The 19,489-nt window shown below is 42.0% G+C and overlaps 1 protein-coding gene across 5 annotated transcripts in view; it reads left to right on the top strand.

The window, feature by feature from the left end:
• LOC139343851 (myosin-10-like) overlaps window positions 1-19,489 on the top strand; it is a 50,877-nt gene that overhangs the window by 25,000 nt on the left and 6,388 nt on the right. For 2 of the 5 annotated variants that reach the window (XM_070981680.1, XM_070981681.1), the window contains 23 exons: window positions 2,287-2,389; window positions 3,245-3,274; window positions 5,438-5,530; window positions 6,333-6,396; window positions 7,554-7,652; window positions 8,142-8,285; window positions 8,413-8,508; window positions 9,133-9,251; window positions 9,811-9,963; window positions 10,139-10,312; window positions 10,392-10,565; window positions 12,481-12,595; window positions 14,418-14,480; window positions 16,215-16,408; window positions 16,619-16,740; window positions 16,867-16,936; window positions 17,103-17,263; window positions 17,396-17,504; window positions 17,670-17,801; window positions 17,892-18,098; window positions 18,251-18,388; window positions 18,594-18,717; window positions 18,851-19,022. In XM_070981680.1, the coding sequence (XP_070837781.1) occupies window positions 2,287-2,389; window positions 3,245-3,274; window positions 5,438-5,530; window positions 6,333-6,396; window positions 7,554-7,652; window positions 8,142-8,285; window positions 8,413-8,508; window positions 9,133-9,251; window positions 9,811-9,963; window positions 10,139-10,312; window positions 10,392-10,565; window positions 12,481-12,595; window positions 14,418-14,480; window positions 16,215-16,408; window positions 16,619-16,740; window positions 16,867-16,936; window positions 17,103-17,263; window positions 17,396-17,504; window positions 17,670-17,801; window positions 17,892-18,098; window positions 18,251-18,388; window positions 18,594-18,717; window positions 18,851-19,022 (2,856 nt within the window). The remainder of the gene's footprint in view (window positions 1-2,286; window positions 2,390-3,244; window positions 3,275-5,437; window positions 5,531-6,332; window positions 6,397-7,553; window positions 7,653-8,141; window positions 8,286-8,412; window positions 8,509-9,132; window positions 9,252-9,810; window positions 9,964-10,138; window positions 10,313-10,391; window positions 10,566-12,480; window positions 12,596-14,417; window positions 14,481-16,214; window positions 16,409-16,618; window positions 16,741-16,866; window positions 16,937-17,102; window positions 17,264-17,395; window positions 17,505-17,669; window positions 17,802-17,891; window positions 18,099-18,250; window positions 18,389-18,593; window positions 18,718-18,850; window positions 19,023-19,489) is intronic. The other 3 variants (XM_070981683.1, XM_070981682.1, XM_070981684.1) reach the window with 3 other exon arrangements.

Here is a 19,489-nt window from a genome sequence, read left to right as displayed (position 1 = left end):
TTGTCCTCCTTTCCTGTCCTCTCCTGAGGTCATTGGTTCTGATGATAAAGCAGCTTCATGGGCTGGAAAATGAAACTGTCTCTTGATTAATATTATATAGCTGCGCCTTAATGGGGTTATATCATATTAAGGCAGGGTCTCATTCCTTGTCCTCGAGGTGTTTATGTAGGTGCCTTACAGTGAGGAAAGGTAAAAATAAGTGTTGCAATTGTACATAAAATACGATGAGAGCTGCAGATACGGATCATCACGTTTGAAGTGCCTGGTTGTTTGAAGCAACCCTTTCTCTATCTCCCTTCATGTTTCCCTCAACCTGAGTCACCAGGCCAGCTCCCATCATCCTGCTGTTTTATTTAAAGACTGGTTTCAAATAACTTTTTGCGGACGCTGAGTTGTGCAGAAGCTCTGCCCAATACTGAGGGAGTTATGAGTGTGGTTTGGTGCCCTGCCTTCATCTTCTTTGGCAGAGAGTAATTAAGTGGCACACTCTTTCGGTGTGGCTTGAGTGGATGCTGCCGACTGACAGACAAGAGCTGTTGCATAATGTGCCCTAAATTCTGAAAATGACACCCCCTGTTGGTCACAGTGGATCTATTTTATCACCGTTGCCCCACTGTTGAATAAAAAGGGTGGTCACTCAGTTTAGAGAAGCTGCCGCATCACTGTAAATATATTTATATTGATTTTAGTGTAAAAGACATCAGTTGGACGAAGGAACACAAAGACTTGTTGATTGATCAACATACAGTGTCTTCAAAAGTGAATGTGCGCCCATGAGAGTGGAAGAAATCTGTAGAGAAGTTCTTCTGAACATCATGCGCAATATTAGAATGAAAGAATGGATCTTCAGACCTTTTTTGTTTTTGTGTGCTGCTGTAATGTTAAATTCTCCTCCTGAGATCACCTTTTCTTATTGTCTCTCTCAACAAAACCATTTCATTGAAGAGATGTAGCATCAGGTGGGTCTTAATACTTCAGATGCTACTCTTTCTCCAAGGAAAATTAACCCCAGAGAAACATTTGAAAAAAAAAATCACAGGTTATTCGCAGGCCAGCTCACAACCTGTGTTTATAGAATGAAAGGCTGCATGAACTTAGTTAAAATCATCTCCATTTCTGATATTTACTTGTGTTCCTGCATTCACTGATGTGTATGATCGAACACAGGATGTGCTAAGTATCCTGTGTCACTCGCAGGATGAAGGTAGTCGCTGCAGTCAGCTGTAAAAATGTCTCCCGGCTCACTGTCAACACAAGCCTCTGTCTAAAGAGCCTGTATGCTGTATCCCAAAGAACAGAGCAGCGACACCGAGAACTTGTAGAATCTCACACTGAAGAGTTGATGTATGATGTACGAGCGCGTTCAACAGAAGATGGCAGGAGGTACAGTGTTCACAGAGTGAGGGATTCTGCCATAAGTGATCCCGTAACCCTGCATGTTAACATCTATACCTAAAAAGGATAAACTGTGGGAAAAGTCAGTGGATGATCATTTCCATGAGAAATATTTCTCCTGTAAAACTATGAAGACATCAAGCCAAACTGGGATGTGTAGCCAACTTGACCTATATTGCTATGCCTGTGTTTGAGGATTCGCCCAATGAATTCGAGTGTGGAGGCTAAAACTGCAGTGCTCTCTGTGCAGTGGAGCTAATAGCCAGCTAGACTAAAGCCACTGGTATGTAGCTAGATGTAATGTTGCTGGCCTGGTTTCGGTGTTTGCCCTGGTTTTCTGGGCTCTGGGTCCTCACTGTGGGAGCTGTGGATGGCCCTGCCTGAACACAGCTATCATTAGAGACGGCCCAAAAGCCTGGAAACTTTGGAGACTGGCCCACCAAACCACAGGGTTCTCCAATAAAGCATACTGACCGAAGAATGGATGGATTTAGAAAATAACAACTGATAGCTCGATGGTTGTTCACTCGCTCCCTCTCTCTTCGTTTATCCTTTCCTCGGGGTTCATCCAATCGCTCTTCACCACCATAATGATGAGCAAGAGTTATTTTGGTTTGGGTTTTACTGTGTTTTGTCTGTACCTTGATACATTTGCGGGCAGTTCATGCAGATAATTCCCTTAATCTGGCCATGTCTCACAACTAAAGGCCTGTAATTCAAAATTGCAAGCTAAGGGTGTCACATTTATTGGTTGGAAGTGATGAAAGAAGCAGAAACTAAAGTGAAAACAAAGTGTGTTTACTTTCTCTCGCTCATTCTTCATCCACTCACACTTGTGCTGCTTGTCTGTTCATGTACATCTCTCATGTTTTCTGTCCCCTTTGTTTTCAGAGGTGAATCAGGCGCTGGCAAGACCGAGAACACCAAGAAGGTCATCCAGTACCTGGCCCACGTTGCCTCCTCACACAAAGGACGCAAAGACCATAACATTCCTGTGAGAGCCCCACTGCCTACATTTTGCCTTCTCTTTCCTTGGCCAAGCATGTACCTCCATTTTTCTCCTCTCCTCTCCTCTCCTCTCCTCTCCTCTCCTCTCCTCTCCTCTCCATCTTTTCACCTCTTAAATTAAAACTGAATCGTCATGTTGGAAGAGTTGGAAACACGCCTATTCATTTTCTAGCAGAGAGTGGTATGTGTCTGTTAAATATGGAGCTACAGCCAGCAGCTCATTAGCTTTGTTTAGCACAAAGACTGCAGACAGTTAGCCTGGCTATGCCCAGCAAAAACTGCCTAGCAGCACCCTTAAAGCTCACTAATGAACTATTTATATCTCATCTGTTCATCCCATAAAACAGCAAATTGTTGTTTTTACACTGCGATCTTTACATGGATTAAATGAACATAATATGTAAACTAGTGAGCATTTGAGGTGCTTGGCGATTTCCAGTCATTGTGCTAAGCTAGGCTAATCATCTGATGGCTTCATATTTACTATACAAACGTCAGAGTGGTATTAATCTCCTCATCTAACACTCCACCAGAAAGTGAATAAGGGCGTTTCCCAAAATGTCAAACAATTTAATTAATGATCATTTTAAATGTGTTCTTCTTTACAGTTCTTTACTGTGCGTAGTTTAGTGTTGATGTTCAGCTAGTAACAGGTTGTGTCTTAATCCACAGCTAACTGAATAGATTTTAATATAGCCTGACTGGTCACTGCTTCTGCTCCATGTCATCCAGTGGCACTCTGTGAGAGTGTCCCTGAACTGGTGGCCTGTTTCCTGTGCCTTGTGTCTCACATAAGCGCTTCAGGTTTTAACACTTACATTTGTTTATCCATAACAAACAGCCCGAATCTCCCAAAGCATTCAAGCTCCAGGCAAGTGCATCTCCCGCTTTCTCAAAAAGAGTGTGTGGTCCATTTTGATGTTTGTGTGTATGTGCATGCCGCTCGCTCTAAATCTCTACCGCTTCCATGATGATGTTGACAGACTAATCTAAGCTTCGCTCTTTATGAGGTATTTGTTTGTGCTGGCTCGGTCTCCTCACATGATTATTTGAAGCCCAGTGGATCTGCCATTAAACCAGCAGGCTCATGATCCTGAAACACTTTGTTTTATCAGTTGGTTGGGATTTATTAGAACAGCTGATGCGTCAGTCAAATAGCAAAAAAACAAAAACAGGTCAGACCTGTCATTGAAAGTTTCTGTCTTCTGTTTCGGAGGTTTACGTGGTGTTAAGGGGGGATTACATGAACTGTGAAATCAGTGTGAAAATCAGACCACAGCCGCACCAAACATCTCTCCTCAAATGTTTTATGATCAGCTTCATCTTTTACATTTTAGTGACGTAAACATGTTGGTCGTCGATCAGTGCTTTCGTATATTCATGCATGTTTGCCCATCATGATGCATTTCACTTAATAATTCATTGAGCTATTCTTTATCCTTGGCTGTGATAATATTATTCCAGTATCAAGTGTGTTGCTTTGCTGCCCAGTCAATAACCAAACACGGGATATTTCTGTGTTGATGTTGTGTCCTCACCTGGAATTTTAGATTTGAATCTACATTTTTGGTCCCAAAAGTAACACAAATGAGACTCTGCTGACGCAGTACTGAATTCACCGCAGCTCATCTGTCTCTCTTGCTCTCTGCAAAACTTGATATGTTCTGGCTCACCTCTTCTCTGCTTGATTCATCCGCTGGCTATTTTTCCTTCTCCCCCAAACCACTACCTGATGTTTCTGTGTCCTCAGTAAATCTAATAACTATAGAAGCGGAGTCTTAACTGAAACCTACAACCTGCTGCTTTGAGCACACACAATCCTGGTGAATACCTTTTTAATATGCTGCATTTCAGTAGCTGCGAATGAGATGTTGTAACTCAGGTACTCCCCTGCCAGAGTACACCATCGACACTGACCTCCTTAATGCTGCTTCCCTTCTGCATTGCATTACGGCTGCCTCTGAGCTGAGGCCAGAGGAATGTAGAACCAGGATTGAGCGAGGGTGAAGATTTGGTGGAGGGGAGAGATTTACAAGAAGGGTGAAAAGGGGGAGATGAGGAGGTGGAGAAGAGGTAAAGCAGAAAAAGGTGTTTGGGAATGCCTGTTTCTTCTTTAGTTATACAGGGATGTATGTACTGTCATTTTCTTGCTGTCTCTGCTATAGACCAATGATTTTTAAAGGTCTCTCTCTCTTTTTATCTCTCTCTTTTCCTGCCTTCTGTTAATGACACAGATGAATAGGGTTATATCCCATGTTTCTCTCAATGGCCATTTCTGGCTGGCCTCCAGCATCAGCTACCCAGGCAGCAAGTCAGACCTCACGTGAACTTTACCCTGTTTCCCTGTGTGGCCAGAGTCCAGAGGAATATCCTGGAGTCAGAACAAGACAGGATCTGATCTGCTGTAGACCCTATTTCTGTACTGTCAGTGGCCTGGAGAGAGGAAACTGTGCCATGTGTAGAGGAGCTGGAGGTTTCAGGGGCTGTAGGGAATGCCCCAGCCACCTATCAACGCCGCTTTTGATTTTGATTTGATTTAAGAGGAGGCCATCAGTACCATCATTACCATCAGTCTTTGGATATATAGAGTATATCATCACAACCATAGGAATGTGCAGGCCTGGAGAAGGCTCCCAACCCAAAGCGACCGCTCACCGGAGTGCATATGTCGAAACACACTCGCTATATTGCCTTTGTGGTTTCACGAGTTCCATCAAACTATTTGGTTGTGTTGGCCCATTAACATCGGGCTCCCCTGACAAAAATCACATTTAACTGCAGTTGACCAAAGTAAAGCCCACAGAGGCATGACAGACTGCTGACTGACTGATTGGTTTACCACATTACCTTTGGTACGTTTTTCTCGAGCTGCTTTGTTGTGAAGTTTTGATTTTGCTTCGCCAGCTTTGTGTATGTTTTGGCCAACAGAAAAATGTGATAAATAGTCATTCATTCATTCATTGGCACGTGGTGCCAGGCGTTGGAAATGTTTGACAGCTGCACTTCTGTCTTACCTCTCTGTCTTTTTCCACAGGGTGAGTTGGAACGCCAGCTCCTGCAAGCCAACCCCATCCTTGAATCTTTTGGCAATGCCAAGACAGTGAAAAATGACAACTCATCTCGCTTTGTGAGTCTGCGGTTCCTGTTTAAATGATCATTCTCTTGATTTGCACATTATGTACTGAAGGATGTGACTCGAGGAAGGTGCTGCACACTGCAAGAAATAGTAAATAACCCCCTGTTAAACCATGGAATGGTTTGAATGGACAAACAAACAAAATGTGCATTTGGTCAGAGCCAGACAAGCTGTCTGCCCATGTTTTCAGTGTTTATGCTAAGCCAAGCTAACCAGCTGCTAGCGATATATTTACTGTACAGACATGAGAGCGGTATCAGTCTTCTCATCTAACTCTCTGCCAGAGAGCGATTATGCATATTATTTTACTATTCCTTAAATATTTCTTTTGGGGCTTTGTAATTTAAATATGTAATGTAAAAACATTTTAGAAAAACAGTGTATGTAAGTCTTTTTTCTCTATTCATTTCCTTTAAAAAATATAGTATTACAGAGTGGACTGATGCTGTGCTCACTCTAAGCTTTTTAAATTATCGTATGACTAAGTAAACCATGTGGCCAAGATTAACCGCCATGGTGTTCGGACCTCATGAATCACCATCTGTCTCAGACTGGTAGACAGATGGGCACACACACATATTCACACTCGCTTACATACACACATTCACTGTCAGGAAACCACAAACATGCCTGAGATTCTTTCTGACCTGTTAACCTGGCTTTTCCTAATATAGGCATTCTGTTTTCCACTACGTGTCACACAGCACACACTGACATCATCAGCTTTCTGGATTAACCTATGAAGTTTCATCAAGTGTTTTTTTAACATAAATATGTGTCTTGTTTCCTGCAGGGGAAGTTCATCAGAATCAACTTTGATGTCACAGGCTACATTGTTGGGGCCAATATCGAAACTTGTATCCTCATTACTGCGACAGACTGAAGGAGCAGAAGGTCAAAGGACTGTTTCAAACGCAACATAGGAAGTTAAAAGACAGGGTGCACATTAAGTTTAGAGCTGAAAGCAGTGGTTAGGCTACACGACTCACTCACAGCTTATGCGTAACCACAAGAATGCCATTCCCATTCTGCATATTCCCCAGACGGAGCAAAAGGGCACAGAGCCCTGAAGAAACCATGTTTTTATTGTTACTCTTCCATTTTTATTCAAGTTTATTTATGCCTGGTGAGGAAAATAATGGCTTGGGCTCCTCAGGATAATACTTCTTTGTTGCAACACTTGTAGAAAGAATAAAGATTTGGTTCCCCAGTGATTTTTTTGGAATCTTCTACAACCCAGATTCCAAATAAAGTTGGGCGCTCTGTGAAATGTAAATGAAAACAGATTGCAATCATTTGCAAACTGACAACAGTTTTTTGTTTCCAAGCCCATGTAGAAATATCCTTTATACACAAGTGTTCACAAAGTGGTGAACCTCGCTCCATCCTTGCTTGTGAATGACTGAACCTTTCCAGGATATCATGATACTCTCACCTGTTACCAATGTACCTGTTTACCTGTGGAATGATCCAAACAGGTGTTTTTGGAGCATTCCACATCTTTCCCAGTCTTTAGTTGCCCCTGTCCCAACCTGTTTGAAACGTGTTGCTGCATCAAATTCAGAATAAGTACATATTTATAAAACTCAATGAAGCAATATGGCAAAACATTTAATATCTTGTCTTTGTACTGTTTTCAGTTTTGGAAATGTCCAAAAGGATTAGCAAAGTATCACATTCTGTTTTATTTATGTTTTACACAGCGTCCCAACTTTTTTGGATCCAGAGTTGTAAGATCTAGGATTTCTAAGAAGTCTTATTGATGATCTGCTTTATTAGAGTTCTGGTATTAAAATAGTTGCCACAGTTCCTGAAAACGCACCAAAAGTTTCTTGCATGCTCTTATAAAACTTGCAAGTCATAGCGTATGTGTCTAAATTGTCCTGTTGTTCCTCATGAGCAGAAATTTAACTTCAAAGTGGTGGTTTTGTCTAATATTCACCACAACACTGAGTATCAGTGTCCTGAGTTTCATGCTGTAATGCCCTGGTCAGTCCTTAGCGTTCGCTCTTAGACCTCCTGGAGAAGTCGAGGGCCATTAGACAGGCCAAAGATGAGAGGACCTTCCACATCTTCTACCGCCTGCTGGCAGGGGCTGGAGAGCATCTCCGCAGTGAGTGTTTGACAACCACTAACAAAAGGATCAGAGCAATGATAGTGAAATTTCATGTTTATGCCAATTTGCTTCAGGCAAAGAATAGAGCTAAAAAGGCTGGTTTGAATTAGCACCAGCCAACTAATCTTTTTCTCTCGTTAACTTTTAATTTAGCTTGTTAGTGCATAGTTTCATGATGATGCAGGATGTGTTTCGACATTGTAAGTCAACGCTTTACAGCATATTTCTCTTATGAAATAGTGCGTTTAAAAGGTCACTGGATCTCTTCCCCAATTATCCACTTTTTCCACAAGTCTAGACTGAATTGTCTTTCCTGAAAACTGATGGAAATGTAACACCTCTGTGCAATCTAAGCATTTTATGACAATCAAACAATCATTTAAACTATTACTTTTGAGGGCAAAGCATGGTCCAAATACACTTTACAAACAGAAAGTAGACACCGAAACATATCATTTACAAATCATCATTCCTCTCCTACTCCAGCGGACCTGCTCCTCGAAGGCTTTAACAACTACCGTTTCCTGTCAAATGGTAACATTCCCATCCCTGGCCAGCAGGACAAAGATAATTTCCAGGAGACATTGGATGCCATGCACATCATGAGCTTCTCTCATGAAGAGATTGTCTGTGAGTAGTACAGTGCTTCCAGATGTGCCCTGAAACATAGCATATTCTTATTCTCCTTCTCTTTTTATAATCACATTACCTAACATCCCACCAGGTGATCAATAAAGTGTTGTCTCGATCTTGCCAGGCATGTTGAAGGTGGTCTCTGCAGTGCTGCAGTTTGGCAACATTGTCTTTAAGAAGGAGAGAAACACTGATCAGGCCTCCATGCCTGAGAACACAGGTAAACATCCAACGCATACACACATCCTCCTCGCTAGTGTCAATCATGATTCATGAATCCAAAAAGTGCGATGCCTCAGCTTCCACCACAACAGGTGGTGGAAAACAGATGCTGATTTCCACTCAGAGGTCACTCACTGTGAACACATGCTGTATCAGAAACAAGATTACACTGAAGTTTGAATTGTGTGTCTCGATATTGCTCGTAATGTCTGCATCATGTCACCACCATCAGATACTCCTGCAGTCTAGTTGAACTGTCGTCACATACCTCTCAGTGTAAGAGAGAAGAAAGTCTGACATATAACACAGTTCATTGTCTGCTGTGTTACGCTCAGACCCATTAATCATACTGGTCTTAGTTGAGCTCACTTCAACAAAGCTTCTGGCGCATTTTGGGTTTTCAGCCCAGCAAGGATTTGCAGAATTTCAGTGGAGGCTAACAGAGTTAAGCAGTGTGACTGTCAGACTTATTTATTTGATTTTTGAATTATTTGTAATTGTTGCATCAAATTTCATTTTGAAGATGGTAAAAAACACAGATCTGAAGCCATATAGTATGTGAAGCAGTGTGAAGTCTACATTTCTATCAGTTCAGTAAGTCTCACGCTTCCTCCTTCCTCAGCGGCGCAGAAGCTCTGCCACTTGCTTGGAATGAATGTTATGGAGTTCACCAGAGCTATCCTCACCCCAAGGATCAAAGTGGGACGTGACTATGTACAGAAGGCACAGACCAAAGAGCAGGTAAGGGGCCGTCTAACAGGGTTGGACCATATGTTGTATCCAGAGTGTCAATATTATCGCCTAGCTGCATATTTCAAGTCTAATAAACGAGCAAAGTCGACTCAGAAAGTGTCAAGACTTATTAAACAGAAACTAAGACCAACTTAACTGCCTTGTTAACTCGTTGTAAAACACACTTCGTTCAAACTCAATAGAAACAACATAAAACTCTCTGAAACGGTCTCAGTTTGTCTTTCCACTGCTCTAACAATCCCCAAGTCTGGTTTGGTCAAAATAAACCCTTAATTCACAGAGTTATACAGCTTTACAAGCTGATTTCCATACTGCCTCGCTTTTGCAAAAGCATGGTTGATAGAAAAGGTTTGAACATCTTCCTGTGGGTTTGTCCTTACTGTAGCCCATGGTCTGACACCTTATCATGATAAATCACTGCAGACTATAACAGCAACACAGAGTTCAGCTTCTTATATTTGTTCTCATGGCTCAATGGTGTACATTTTATTATTGGTGTCTTTCATAGCTAGTCTTCCAAGTCCTGCACTCTTTGTTTTTGCTTCAGGCTGACTTTGCTGTTGAAGCGCTGGCCAAGGCAACATATGAGCGACTGTTCCGCTGGCTGGTCCACCGCATCAACAAGGCTCTGGACAGGACCAAACGGCAGGGGGCGTCTTTCATCGGCATCCTGGATATCGCTGGCTTTGAGATCTTTGAGGTGCTGATTGTGGTGCTTTAATAGTAACAAACCCATTTAAACACAACATAGATTACCTTCTTGACATTGCAGTTGTGTTCGATTACACATGGATTAAGCAGAATCACATTTCCGAAATGATCAACAAGACAACATGTCACCCGAACCAACAAACATGTCTTCTGCTTCCTTACAGCTGAACTCGTTTGAGCAGCTGTGTATCAACTACACCAATGAGAAGCTGCAGCAGCTCTTCAACCACACCATGTTCATCCTGGAGCAGGAGGAGTACCAGAGGGAGGGCATCGAGTGGAGCTTCATCGACTTCGGCCTGGACCTGCAGCCCTGCATCGACCTCATTGAGAGGCCGGTCAGTGTTCTCCATCTGTGTGTGTGACTTTGTCTGTTTGCTTTAAAAATGTGTGTTAAACCAATTTTTGCCTCCTCAGACCAACCCCCCTGGTATCCTCGCTCTGCTGGATGAGGAGTGCTGGTTTCCCAAAGCCACTGACAGGACCTTCATAGACAAGGTGCTCCAGGAGCAAGGCACTCACACCAAGTTTCAGAAGCCTCGTCAGCTCAAGGACAAAGCTGACTTCTGCATCATTCACTACGCAGGGAGGGTATGTATTTCAGCCCGTGAAAGTGTGTTGCGTTTTGACTGCTCTCTCGAGAATGGTAGCCAGTTGGACCTACTACTTAAGTATGCTACTGCTCATAGAAGGCAGCCAATATTCATGTCTGTTCATCCACGTGTCTGATTTCCTTATGCAATAATTCTGTTTCTGACCTGTTTTAAAGCGTTTCTCGGAGGCACAGACTCTGCCCCTCCGAAGGTGCCGCTAACCAGGTCATTGGCTGAAAACAATAGCCCAGTTGTGGTACTGCTGCTGTCGGAAAACCACATCTGGTTCACATTGGTGGGAGATTGAGCCTTTAGTGCCTGGTAGTTACATAATGAAGGTTTTCAACTTTCACCTTTGTGTGGTGGTTTCTGTAAGAGAAAATGATACTCCACTGCATTCCAGAGAGGATGCTTGTCAGTCACAGCGTGAAAGCCGATATCATCCCGAGTGATAGTTTAATTAGGTTTACTTCTCTCTTTTTCCTCTCTTGCACTTATGTACATGAAAACAGCGAAGAGCATCAGTCAGTCATGTCTAAACATTAGCCCTGGACCTGAGCCTTACCATGATAAACAAGTGGAAACCTCAGATTCAGCCAGTATTCAATATTGGAGCCAGCACTGAATTTGAACTTCATCAAATAAATCCTGCATGACAGAGTGATACTGAAGAGGAAAAAAAGTGCAAACATCGTGAGTTTACTTTTCCAGGATTCTGATGAAACCCAGATGGAGATCTTACATTCCTCATCTCAGTTTGCCGACCATGTCAATTACTTACTCCAATCCAGCACTCTTCATAGTGTATAAGATGTTTGGAAAACACACACAAGGTCATCAAGACACGATGGTGCAGGAAGACAGTCTGTGCTGTCAGTCACACATAACGAACAAATAATATAAAGATGGTTGAGTCATATCCCAACAATGATGCTCATTATGTCAGAAATATAAAAAAAAGAAAACTAGAAAAATAACAGGACATAAGAAATATGTGCATTATACTACAATATAAACAACAGGATGCTGTTTATAGAGAAATAGAAGAATAAGAAATAGAAATATGTAAAAAAAAATATACAGTATGAAAAATATATATGTAAAATATGTGGACACACTACAATATACTGTATATATACACAGTATAAGTACAGTGTGAGTAATATTTGGAATAAATAGTAATTGAAACATACAGTATAAATACAGTTAAATAGTTGCACAGAGCTGATACAGCCGTTGAATAATTGCATTGAACATTGCATAGTTAAACTATTACAGAAACTTATTGCACTGTTAAGTCAGTATAAATATAAATTCGAAATAAATTATCGAGTCGTAGCTGCTGAGAGGGATGAAATTAGTCCAGGGGCTGAATGGTGAGTTTTTTCAGTATTGACTATCATTGTTTGATGAGTCTACCACTCACACAGCACATCTGGTGCCGCTTGTAAGAGAAAACGACTGCGTGGTATTTGGAAACACTATTAGAGTTGCCAGTCAGACAGACTATACAGATTGTTGCAGACAGGTGAAGCAACACAGCAGCAGTCATTAATCACTGGAGACCACCGGACACCAATCCTCTCAAAGTGTGTTTTTAAAGCATTTTTCTTTTACTCTGTTAGCACTGGGTTATAACAGTCATGGAAGGAGAAGGATTGGATGACATACAGTGAGGTTCATGGTGAAATCTGATTTGACGCTGAGTTGCTACCAAATGTTGTGCAACCAAATTATGTATACAGTACATTACACCTTTACCTGTTGTAAGTGCAGCTCACTGACTTGAAAGTATTGATTCATGACTTAAAAAACTATTTCTTAATATCGAGCCTATATTTGTGAGAGATTTTTGAGGGAAAGTCGAACGTCTTGTTGTTCTCTAACACAGAGGAATCACTGTGTTTCTTCAGGTGGACTATAAAGCTGATGAGTGGCTGATGAAGAACATGGATCCCCTGAATGACAACGTGGCCACGCTGCTGCACCAGTCAACTGACAAGTTTGTGGCTGAGCTCTGGAAAGACGGTGAGTCTCTGAAAAGTTTCTTTTGCCTTCTAGGAGCTCATCAAACTTTTGATTTTACAAAAGTACGTTGACATGCAATTTAATCTGCTGTATCAATAAACATGCCACTGTCCTTATCCAGAGGGATGTTACACGCCGTACCTATTGTAGAGTGAACAGATGGGACACAAAAAGAAAGGCATTTAAAGGCATTTTTGTCCTTTAGATATATCGATGACAATGTCAGCCAGTCTGATGTATCTCAACAAGTACTGGACAGATTATCATGAAAGTGCAGACAAGAGTGAAATATCAGGACAAAGGATGTCATCACTTCTTACATAATGTTCATGTTCCCCGCAGGATCAGCTTCAACAGTTGTAATGGCGCTATCGCTATCAGATTTTAATTTGTTCACGACTTGGGTTTGTGTCTAAATACCTGCAAAACTAAATACAGTCCCATCAGCCTCAGCTGTGATTTGTCCAAATTAGTTTTGTGCTAAATTATCCCTAACCCATCAGCATATTAGCATTGGCATTGCAAGTATGTTAACATGCTGAAGTTAGCATTTCACTCAAAGCACAGTTGTATCAAAATACAGGACTACAGAACTGCGAGCATGGATGTAGGTTCTGCAAAGTGTATTATCAGCTACTGAATCTCTTATTTAATGAAATGGGGACATGCGTTTTTCTTCTCTCACACTCCAGCAGTGTGCTTCATAGTTTCTCGAATGTAGGATGAGTTTTGCTTGCAAAAACGTGATGAGCATGAAGTTAAACTGCAGCCACTCTTCTCTCAGAGGTGAATGACAGATTTACTGCCATACCTTTATTTTCTCCCCCAGTGAGTGTTTTAATTAGTTTTGGAATCACAGACAGGTCAGATGGAAAGCAGAATGGTTTCATGGCACGTTCTTTATCCTCCTGATTAATGTTCATGTAGCTCTCTCCACAACAACACACACACAGGTCGGTTCTTTGAAACAGGCGTTTCTTGCTTGGGCACATCTCTGCTGCATCCTCTCCTTGATGCCATCACACTCATGCCACTTACACCATGAGAACTATTCATGAATAAACAAAGTGCAAAATATCTAAATGAGTTACAAGGCACCATGACATGAAAATAAAAGGAAACATAAAATGACGCTCAGCGCCGACATGAAATAAAGAATATTTACAAATTAAACAAATACCTCGTTGGCCGCTTGTTGTAAACAGAGGTTTGAAGTCCATGAAAATCTTTTAGAGTCTTATAAGTAACTTAACGTCCCTTTACCGTCTGCTTAGGCTTCAGATGTTAACTTGAACGAAAAACAGGCAAGGCCTCATGAGACGTTCGCCTTGTGCTGAATACAGTCCCACAGTGAACTTGACCGTAGGTGCGCCACAAACAATGAACCTTGGTTCCAGACAAGAAACGTACAATTTAAACAATGAACTAAAGCATTTGTGCTTACAACATTTTTAGTAAATTTCATTATTTTACCTCTTACACAACAGATTTTAACACCTCAATTTTAACCTTACATCAAATTATTTATTTATTTATGAACTTATTTATTGCATGAAAATTCCTCACTTTTCTGAATTATTTATCAGTGTATCATGAACACACATTTATGTAACAGCACTTACAGTCCAGCTTTGATAAGCTACATTAGTTTTGAACACTGTTGCAGTGCATCCACTCTTAGGTCCTTTTTTAACAGCTGATCAATGCTCATGAAAGTTTGTATTTTTCTGGGTGTATGAATGATGTGTATTTGTTTGCATGCCTGCTTTTTTCTCTCTCACTCCTCTGTCTTCTTTCTCTGTCCATGTCTCTGTTGCTGTAGACATACAGACGTTTCAGAGAGCCTCTTTCTATGACAATGTGTCTGGGCTCCATGAAGCTCCAGGTGAATGGTAGTAACACTTAACCTTCGTGCACCACTGGCTTCTCCTCATCCTCCACAGTGAAAGGATCATTGGTTCCCCGTCCTGTCCTGGCTGCTATGTGCGCCCCTCTAAGAACTCCCCTTTGGCTTTGCATGGCTGTGCTCCTTTCTAATTAAAACCTCTGATGAGAAAACATGTCATTCTCCCATGACTGCTGGTGGCTCACTGCCACTATGATTATTACAACAACTATTGCTTGAATGTTGTTCTCTCGTACAAAGTGAACAGAAAACAGTTATTGTCGAAAGGCTGAAAATCTGAGACAGGAAATATTGTAATTGAACTTTTGCCTGGTCAGATGGATGACTTTTGAAAGTGCCTTTAGGTACATATTTTTTTACTAAAAGTGGTACAATAAGGAAACTGGATCTGTGTGCTTAACACCAAAAAGGGCAAATATCCTCTATCCACTAGATATTTACTTGTGATGCAAAGCTGCAGTGGTTGGCAGACCACTGATCCAGTTGTATTAAAAAATATCCCAGTCACTTTACAGGTTTTTTTTTTTGCAGTCAGCAGGCTTAACCCAGAGTGTGTGAGTCAGAGCTAACAGCAGATGGAATGAAGTAACACTGTCCAAATTCATTTTGAGGAAGAAGAACTGGATTCAGAGTTGTGTGTCAGATTACTTCGTGCTGGTATTCATACGCTCTGAAAGAATCGAATATCTGAGGATCCGAGCTTAAACAGAGAAAATCTTACTGAGGTTGCCTTCTTGAGTTGAGCACAGGCCACCGACTTCATGAAAAATTTAATCAAAATGAATTTGTTGCTTGTTCCAGGACATCAAAAGTACACAGCTTTAAAATTCCCTGTGATTTATAAGCTTTAATTTATTAGTGATATTATGAGAAAGGGATTAGATGTGATTTTATAACATCAGTGAATATTCCTTTTAGTGTTTTTGACCTCTAGTAGTCCGATGGCGCTGTCTCATTGTGTTTATAGCTTGCACGCAGGGGTGACGCAAGTGCATAGAAAGTGTTTTATGAGAAAAGAAATGGATAAAACACATTTTTGGTGCTCAGTGCTAAATGTAATAGGTTATTTGTCTTTGTGTTGTTGCAGAGTTGGCAGTAGAGTGGCAGGACATGATATGTGACAAATATCTACTGACTTCCTGCCCCTAAAGCAGAAGTTTAAAATAATGTGCATATTTGTACCCAACAAGAAGAAGATAAATGAGTGGAATAAAGTTGCTAATTGCTGTTATTTGATAGGTTTGCTTTTTGTTGAGATTCTTTTAGATTGAATTCAGCGGTTGATATAAAACAACCTGATGAATTCCATATTTTAGCAATATTCTCAGATATAATCTGCTTTAAAATCACATTTAATGAAGGATTGTTCAGCAGTAGGTTGACTGAGGGAAACCAGCGCTGTATGTTATGTTACCTATGATTTCAGACCCCCTGATGGTCTCTGGTCTTAGCTGATGTGGCACCACCTGCCTTCAAGCTTTATCACAAAATTAGAAAAGACCGAATCCTGCTCAGTTTAACACTTCAACCTTTATTGGTACCACTTCCTGGAGAATATCCGAATATTATTGGATTCAAACCCAAATAAAAGACTTCAAAGTCATTTTGTTGGCTTCTCTCTTTTCCACATTCATTTAAATAGCACAGCACTTGACTTTGGTGTACTCTACATTTATCTCTCTCTCTCATCTTCATCTCATTCTTCATCCCCAGTCGACCGAATTGTGGGTCTGGACCAGGTTGCGGGCATGAATGAGACAGCGTTTGGTGCCGCTTACAAGACCAAGAAGGGCATGTTCCGCACTGTGGGCCAGCTGTACAAGGAGCAGTTATCCAAGCTGATGGCCACACTGAGGAACACCAACCCTAACTTTGTCCGCTGCATCATCCCCAACCACGAGAAGAGAGTGAGTTGACCTAACAAGGTGGATGAAGTGACCATTCATGATGGCAAGAATTACTGATTTGCTACAAAGGACGAGAGACACAGTGTTGGTCATAGATGTTACGTAAATCCACATTAAAATTCTCAAATTCGATGTATTTATACAAAAACTTTTACCCATACATGATTCAAAGTTCCTCTCCATCTATTTTTCATCTCCCTCCTCTGGCAGGCTGGTAAACTGGACCCCCACCTGGTTCTGGACCAGCTGAGGTGTAATGGTGTGCTGGAGGGGATCCGTATCTGCAGACAGGGCTTCCCCAACCGCATCGTCTTCCAGGAGTTCAGACAGAGGTAGACTCAGTGAACGTTTGGTGTCTCCTGTCTGCCTCCTCTCGCAGTATGGAACTGCGATTTAACACTGTCCTGGTGAGTCTCTGTCCTCATAATGCACTCTTTCTGCCTCTGCTCTGCGTCCAGGTATGAGATCCTCACTCCAAACGCCATCCCAAAGGGCTTCATGGATGGCAAGCAGGCCTGCGAGAGAATGGTGAGGCCATAGGCCAAATGAAATCATCTCGACTGCTGTCTCAGAGAGTCACATTTGTGTTTTCATCCTCATGATGTGACAATGGCATGACATAATGAATGTCAAAAATAAGGACTCCTTCAGTACCTCCCTTTGCTCCCTCAGTGTCTCTCCCTGTCTTTGTTAGATTCAAGCCCTGGAGCTGGACGGCAACCTGTTCCGTATCGGCCAGAGTAAGATCTTCTTCAGGGCTGGAGTCCTGGCCCACTTGGAGGAAGAGAGAGACCTGAAGATCACTGACATCATCATTTACTTCCAGGCCGTCTGTCGAGGATATCTGGCTCGCAAGTAAGGGCTGCTCTATCGCTGCTGTGTGTATTTTAGATCCCCAGTCTCAACTGAAATGTCATTTCTACATATTTGATCACAGAAAGATTTTGCTACTGTCTCATTCGGTCTTTGCTTTCTGCCGTGCTTCAGGGCCTTTGCTAAGAAGCAGCAGCAGCTCAGTGCTCTGAAGGTTCTCCAGAGGAACTGTGCTGCATACTTGAAGCTGCGTCACTGGCAGTGGTGGAGACTCTTCACTAAGGTATGCGCTTGTGTGTATAGGCGTGTGTAATTGTTAGCCTCTATGTTGTCAAGGGTGTCTGTGCAACAGACCCTGTGTGTTTGCCTTCAGAGCTGACGAATCAACTAGTGACAGGTCAGATTTACCAGAGGAGATTATTCTCTGAAACTTCATCTGTATCTGCAGGTGAAGCCTCTGCTGCAGGTGACCAGGCAGGAGGAGGAGATGCAGGCTAAAGATGAGGAGCTGGTCAAGGTGAAAGAGAAGCAGACCAAGGTGGAGGGAGAGCTGGTGGAGATGGAGAGGAAACACCAACAGGTCAGCAATGCACTGCAGTGTTGTACCAAGTTATGTCATTTTTTTGAGGACATCAGCGTAATTGAAGGATTTAACGTTGTGTATGTGTAGTTAATGGAGGAGAAGAACATCCTAGCGGAGCAGCTGCAGGCAGAGACAGAGCTGTTTGCAGAGGCTGAGGAGATGAGAGCCCGTCTGGCTTCCAAAAAGCAAGAGCTGGAGGAGATCCTTCATGACCTGGAGTCCAGGCTGGAGGAAGAAGAAGAGAGGACCCAGAGCATGCAGAACGACAAGAAGAAAATGCAGTCCCATATCCAGGTGTGTCCTAGGGGAATCACTCATGCAACATTTGAAGTACTGGTCACTGAAAAACTGTTCCTGCGCTCCAAAATATTACTATTTTCAAATATGCAAATAGCAAAAATATGTTAATTATCTTCGCTGCTATAATTAAATACTTGTGTGTGTAGGACCTCGAAGAACAGTTGGATGAGGAGGAGGCTGGCAGGCAGAAGCTACAGCTTGAGAAAGTGACAGCTGAGGCCAAAATTAAGAAATTTGAAGAGGACGTTTTGCTACTAGAAGACCAGAACTCCAAGTTGCTCAAGGTGAGACAGAAAGCTCGGATGTCTGCATTCAAGCTAAGGGTTTTGGATGGACAGAGGAATTGAAATATGAATGTTGATTTTCCAGCCTCTAACAAGCTTTTGTCTTTTCCTGCATGGTGTGATAATATACATCCAGAAGTTTCAGATCATTGAAATATGTGAGTGCTTAGCTGTGTGCCAACCTGTCTGTATGTCTTTCCTTTAGGAAAAGAAGCTGATGGAGGACCGAATCAATGAGATGACCTCAGTGCTAGCTGAGGAGGAAGAAAAAGCCAAGAACCTGGGCAAGGTCAAGAACAAGCAGGAGATGATGATGGTCGACCTGGAGGGTAAAGGAATAAAGTCAAACACAGCATGTACAGACTAATAAAGTTCAACAATTAACCTCTTGGGATTAATCTACGACCAAAAGACATCTCTTAGTTTTGTTAAACCATTGTTTCCCCTTCTGTTCTAATTTAGAGAGACTGAAGAAGGAGGAGAAGACCCGTCAGGAGCTGGAGAAGTCTAAGAGGAAGCTGGACGGGGAGATGTCAGACTTCCAGGACCAGATAGCCGAGCTCCAGGTCCAGATAGAGGAGATGAAGGGTCAGCTGGCCAAGAAGGAAGACGAGCAGCAGATGATGCAGGCTAGGTAGGAGAAACCGAGACCACCATAGAAGAGTGGAAACACCACAGCTCAGTAATGTGAAATCAGTTCACCAACAAAGTATTGCATAACTTTATGTGAGCTAAAGCTGGCTTTTAGAGCCTGACATATTGAGCCATTCAGATTCTGCTTCATGATGTGAGGCAGTCTTAGATAAGTGCTACATAGCTATACAGAACAGTCATTGTACTAAACACATTTTCAAGATAGATTCACACCTGTCATTTTATATGCTGCATTTTACTGGACTGATTACACAGACAAGTGTACAGCCGTGATCTTATCATCTCGTAAAAAAAGCCCCTGAGCTCTTACTTATTGTTGTGCTTTCCTCTGACATGCTGCCTGTATTTATTCACTGTTTCTCACTGCAATGGAATGTGTTGGTGATGTGTGACTGTATCTTTGGTGTGCATGTAATTTGTGAGGTATTCATTGGCCTTAACAACATG

The sequence above is a fragment of the Chaetodon trifascialis genome, chromosome 15 (genome assembly GCF_039877785.1).
Source record: "Chaetodon trifascialis isolate fChaTrf1 chromosome 15, fChaTrf1.hap1, whole genome shotgun sequence".
Taxonomy (NCBI): Eukaryota; Metazoa; Chordata; class Actinopteri; order Chaetodontiformes; family Chaetodontidae; genus Chaetodon; species Chaetodon trifascialis.
Note: the sequence above shows the minus strand (reverse complement) of the source record. Positions and strands in the feature narration are given on the sequence as shown.